The following is a 5,572-nucleotide window of genomic DNA, read 5'->3' as shown; positions in this document are numbered from 1 at the left end:
TGATCGGGTAATCTAAATTAAATTTTTTTAAAATCAAAATGATATTGTTTTAGTAAAAGAAAATCAACAAGTTATAATTGAGTTTTTGACATAGTTTTATCAGGTCAACCGAATCACCGAGTCATATAAAAAAAATTATTTTTTTAATTTAACTTAGTTTTAATTTTAAATCAATTAAATTTAAAATTAATTGTATGTGCTAGACCAGATGTCAAAACTATACTTGCTACTGTATTGTTGGAAAGAAAATAAAGTCCTCTTAATTTTTTATTGAACGCTAGACTCAGTCCGTGTATTTCTTTGAAATGTAATTTTCTACGCATCTTGCAAACTTGTAGTCCAAATTTTATGAATTTTGAATAAATGGGTAATTAATTCATGGTAGTTCAAGGTCCTGCTTGTAGATGCTTGAATAAATAAATATATATAAAAAAAAATACATCAAGAGTTTGGTCTAGTGAAATTTGGTGAGCTCCTTGCTTGTTCAACTGCTTCAGTTCAAATATTAGATTATATTTATATTGCGAAGATAGTAAAGAGTTTTTAAATTCTCTTATTTTAATTAAATACCCTACAATTAACAAAACAAACGTTTTGGTCTTTTGTTTTTTTGGTCATTGTATTTTTTAAAAAATATTTTTTAAAATTAATTATTTTAAGTGTTTTGAATTGTTTAAATATACCGATGCTAAAAATATATTTTAAAAAATAATTATTATTATAATATCAAACACTATAATAAAATATTATTAAATTTCAAAACCCCAATTAAAAAAAATCATTAATAATATTATAAAAATTCTCGTGAGTTAGTAACTTTTTGCTTTTGAATGCATTTTAAAAATATATTTTACACTAAATTAATGTTTTTGTAAAGTTTTAATATATTTGTAACAAAAAAATTTAAAATATATAAAAATAATTATTTTAATATATTTTTAAATAAAATCATTTTAAAAAACATTTTACACCAAAACCTTAATCACGCCAGATTTGATATCATCACCCCCATTAACGAGAAATTAATAAATAATCGGCTGCACAACACGTGCGGTGGACCAAATAACTTGCAAGAAAAAAATAAGGGTAGTTGAATCTTGAAGGGTTGAAACGTTGGTCCAAGATGGTAGGTGCCGCATGTGAGCAGGCGTTCATCCGATCAAACATTTGATTCGAAATGCTAAAGAAAATTATAATAAGGAGAGAAAAAATATATAGAAGGGATGATACCAAGGAGCAAAGCAATAGATTCAACTTAGCATGTTTGGTTTATTCATTCCTTTTTAATTAAAAAATCAGTGTATATTTTAAAAATAATATAGAAATTCATTTAAAAAATCAAAGTTATCCCAAAAATAAATTGATTTTATATTTTCATTTTTGTATTTGTAATTGTCGTTCTCTCCTACGAAGACTAACAAAAATCTTCAATTTTTGACACCTAAATGATCTGCATGTGGGTGTATAAAAAAATGAAACAGCAACCTTTCCTGGAACAGCGTTGATTTCTGAACTACAGAGGAAAACGGAAACCTCGTTTTACCTTGGAGTTACTATTACAATAGAGATAAAAGAAACTGAGATTTGCAACTATAAATAGCAGCTTGTGCTTGTTACCAGAGGCGCACTTGGCAGAGATTCAAAGCCTTGGCTACTGTTGTTTCTGTCTTCTCTACAGTTCCTTCCTACCCCGTTGAGTAGATTTGAAGGGTAGCTAATAATCTTGTTTATTGTTTCTTAATCCTCAGTACTTGCTATGTGTTTGTGATTGAGGTGGTAGTGTTTTATGTTAGCAGATCTGTATTCAATTTTATTTATTTTATTTTCAGGTAAGGAAAAGAAAAGAGATTTGAATGGCGCGCAAGAAGATCAGAGAGTACGACTCCAAGAGATTGTTGAAGGAGCATTTCAAGAGGCTTTCTGGACGCGATTTGCCCATCAAATCTGCTCAAGTAAGTCTCTCACACTTGGCCCCTCAATCTCTTCTTTAAATCAATCGATTAATTGCTTAGAAAGATGTTACAAAAGATGATATTCGATGCATGGATGGATGGCTTTTTTATGGCTTGATCAACAATGCTTCCACAAATTATTAAATCCGTATAAAAACACAAATTCCCATATTAGATATGCTGCAAATTTTACATTGTTTCCCCCTTTTTTTATATTTTAGGTGACGGAATCGACTGATTTCAATGAGTTAGCAGAGAAAGAACCGTGGCTGTCATCAGCAAAACTGGTCGTAAAACCTGACATGCTGTTTGGGAAACGTGGGAAGAGTGGCCTTGTTGCTTTAAATCTGGATCTGGATCAAGTTGCTGATTTTGTCCAACAACGTCTTGGCAAAGAGGTCGAAATGGGCGGATGCAAAGGACCTATAACGACATTCATCATTGAACCCTTTATCCCCCACGACCAAGAGTTCTATCTAAACATTGTCTCGGAGAGACTTGGGTGCAGCATCAGCTTTTCCGAATGTGGAGGGATTGACATTGAAGAGAATTGGGATAAGGTACTGTTGTTACATGGAAATTTTAGATCAACTGTCTTGTTCTAGTTTCTTACTTTACTGCTTCATAACTTACAATGTGATTTGTGGTTGTTGGACAGGTTAAAACTATATTTGTTCCAACAGGGGCAACGTTTACGTCTGAAGTTTGTGCTCCACTTGTCGCGACTATTCCTTTGGAGGTAAACATTTACGTCGAGAAAGTGATCTTTCTCCCCTGATTTTTCCTACTGCAGTGTAGAAAGGATGCTATTGAAATAGACAATCAAATTTTCTTTTTGTATATTTTTGTATTTGTCATTTGTGCATATTTGGTTTAGGCTTTTATTCTGGATATGGAATCATTGACTCAGTTTTTTTTTTTTCCCATCCAGATAAAAGGAGAGATTGAGGAGTTCATTCAATCTGCTTTTGCTCTTTTTCAAGGTATGTCAATGATCTTTGATGAATGCATGTCATATTTAATTCTAATATATCTTTCTTTGGCTATTAGAGTTTTATTTTGACTTCTTAATCTTTTATTGTTAGATCTTGACTTCACTTTCCTAGAGATGAATCCTTTCACCTTGGTTGATGGAAAGCCCTATCCTTTGGATATGAGAGGCGAGCTGGACGACACTGCGGCATTTAAAAACTTCAAAAAGTACTTTCATTTGCTTAACTGAACCCTTAATTGTTTTTTTTTAATTATTATTAATAAGACTTAATAGTGTTTTATGGAAGTATTGGGAATTGGAGTGAATTGATCAATCCACTTCATTCAAAACCTGAAATTGTTGAAAATAAAGGCACAACACAAAGCATAGATCAAAGTGTATAAAACCAAGTGTTTTAGCACTAGTGATTTGATGCTCTAATTTATTGAACACATGCCTTGCCATCTTCATCATCATCTTACCCAGCTTCATTCTTTTGCAGGTGGGGGAACATTGAATTTCCAATGCCATTTGGAAGAGTTATGAGCTCTACAGAAAGCTTTGTTCATGGCCTGGATGAAAAGGTAATGTTCTAGATTGATAGATGCCTTGACCTATACTGTGCTTGAAATCTGTTTTCATCCACTTAATACTGTGCCTTAATTTCTTCTCTCTCTCTCATTGCTCCTGGATCCTCAGTTGTGCATAGACTGAAATAGTTAGGATTCACGAACATATTTCATTGTCAAGATTTTGGTTATTCCTTGGCCTCAGAGATCCAGGAAGGCTTTTTGGTGGTGTTTAAGATTTCCATTTAGAATCTTATGATGTTTATGGTTCTTTTCCTTTAATATTCTTTCAGACTAGTGCATCTTTGAAATTCACGGTATTGAATCCAGAGGGGCGAATTTGGACTATGGTGGCTGGAGGAGGTGCAAGTGTCATCTATGCTGATACGGTATGGCTATAGATGTTTGGATTGCAGGATTGCTAGAAATCCTGTCAATGTTGTTTTTTTTTATATGCAATTGCTTCTTATATCAATTAATTGTTGCTGATCAGGTCGGAGATCTTGGCTATGCTTCCGAACTTGGGAACTATGCAGAATATAGCGGAGCCCCCAATGAAGAGGAGGTGTTGCAGTATGCCAGAGTTGTAATTGATGTAAGCACCTTTTCTATCCACTCTTTTGCTGTCATCCTTTTAATTTTTTGAAAAGTTAATGCTAACCAATCTTAGAAAAGATTAGGAGAATATTTTCTGAAGCTCATAAACCCTCAGATCTGTGTTCTGTATTTCATCTTGGCTTAACAAATAATTTCATTACATCTCAACAGTGTGCAACTTCTGATCCTGATGGCCACAAGAGAGCCCTTTTAATTGGAGGAGGAATTGCTAATTTTACTGATGTTGCTGCTACATTTAATGGCATAATTCGAGCCCTGAAGGAGAAGGTGAGTTAGTTTGGCTAGCATTTTCTTATGTTCATTCTTCTTTCATTCCCAAGTTTAATGGCAACACAAATGCAATGCCAAATTTCCCTGCATCTACTTAAAAATCCAAAACTTCAGCTGCAATAGGAATCTTACTCTTCTTCTACAAAGTCGAGACATTTTCCTCTAAAATCTGTCTGTAACTCAAATCTTTTATTGCAAAGAGAAAAGTTTTCACACCAACGAAGAACAGAAAGAATTTCTAGACTTGAGTTAAACATTTGGATCTTATGTTAAACAGGGTTTGGACTGAACTGCTATGAATCTCTTTAAAATCTCATTTTTTAATTGTACTGTTGATAATTGGGTATTGTATTTTGTTTATCAGGAATCGAAGCTGAAAGCAGCAAGGATGAATATATATGTGAGGAGAGGAGGTCCTAATTACCAGAGGGGCCTTGCGAAAATGAGGGCACTTGGAGAGGAAATTGGAATCCCAATTGAGGTACTGAAGTGTGGAAAATTTCCCTAGCCTTTTCCTCCATTGCACTTAAAAAAGTAGAGCAGCATCGCAAGATGTAGTATCAACTGACGTTTATTCTTGTTTCTACGTTCTCTCACAGGTCTATGGCCCGGAAGCAACAATGACTGGCATATGCAAACAGGCAATCGAGTGCATCACTGCAGCTGCATAAGTTAATCAACTCTGGGAATCAGTTTCTATTCTGCCGGCTGTTTCTTGCTCTAAGTTTCTAGTTTTCATTAGATCTTCACACCTATTTCTTTCTACTAAATCCCTCTATATAAAGGTAGCTATAGCAGACCAGATAAGGCTTTGCCAAAATGAAAATGTAATCTCTGACCTGATGGTGAATGCTGTTTCCATAATAAAGAGCTGCTTATTTCTCTGTTTATTACCGATCTTCTGTTTTTCTAGCAGCGTTGGACTAAACTCTCGAACAATGGACTGCCACCGTTGAAGCGGATAGCGTGTACTAGACTGTTCATACATTAAAGACTTCTCATACACTAAATAATTAAAAACAAATGACCAATTTGTGATGTTCGGAACGAATGTAATTGGACTAGTTTTTCTACCCTTCTCGATAGTCCTTAAATTGCCGTGTAATTTCGTTAAATCATGTGATTTATTTACATGGATGGAACTTCAAATGCTAGAAATAATTTAATTATAGGAGCTCAAATAAGAAATT

The 5,572-nt window shown here is 33.8% G+C and overlaps 1 protein-coding gene across 1 annotated transcript; it reads left to right on the top strand.

Annotated features, from left to right (window-relative positions):
• Positions 1–1,483: 1,483 nt before the first annotated feature.
• LOC105132358 (ATP-citrate synthase alpha chain protein 2) lies at positions 1,484–5,272 on the top strand. The gene is made up of 12 exons (XM_011035816.1): positions 1,484–1,710; positions 1,830–1,952; positions 2,174–2,512; positions 2,611–2,691; positions 2,884–2,935; positions 3,038–3,152; positions 3,428–3,509; positions 3,788–3,883; positions 3,988–4,089; positions 4,263–4,379; positions 4,747–4,863; positions 4,982–5,272. The coding sequence occupies exons 2-12, from the start codon at positions 1,854–1,856 to the stop codon at positions 5,051–5,053; spliced, it is 1,272 nt and encodes a 423-aa protein (XP_011034118.1). The 5' UTR covers positions 1,484–1,710; positions 1,830–1,853; the 3' UTR covers positions 5,054–5,272.
• Positions 5,273–5,572: the final 300 nt, after the last annotated feature.

Source organism: Populus euphratica, unplaced genomic scaffold (genome assembly GCF_000495115.2).
Source record: "Populus euphratica unplaced genomic scaffold, PopEup_1.0 scaffold85.1, whole genome shotgun sequence".
Classification (NCBI taxonomy): Eukaryota; Viridiplantae; Streptophyta; class Magnoliopsida; order Malpighiales; family Salicaceae; genus Populus; species Populus euphratica.
This window is presented reverse-complemented; position numbering and strand designations above follow the sequence as displayed.

Excerpts from the sequence above, each read along its gene's own strand:
- LOC105132358 (XM_011035816.1), top strand. The coding sequence starts at position 1,854 with ATGGCGCGCAAGAAGATCAGAGAGTACGACTCCAAGAGATTGTTGAAG. Across the intron at positions 1,953-2,173 it reads TGCCCATCAAATCTGCTCAA|GTGACGGAATCGACTGATTT; the intron begins GTAAGTCTCTCA and ends TTTATATTTTAG. Across the intron at positions 3,884-3,987 it reads GTGTCATCTATGCTGATACG|GTCGGAGATCTTGGCTATGC; the intron begins GTATGGCTATAG and ends GTTGCTGATCAG.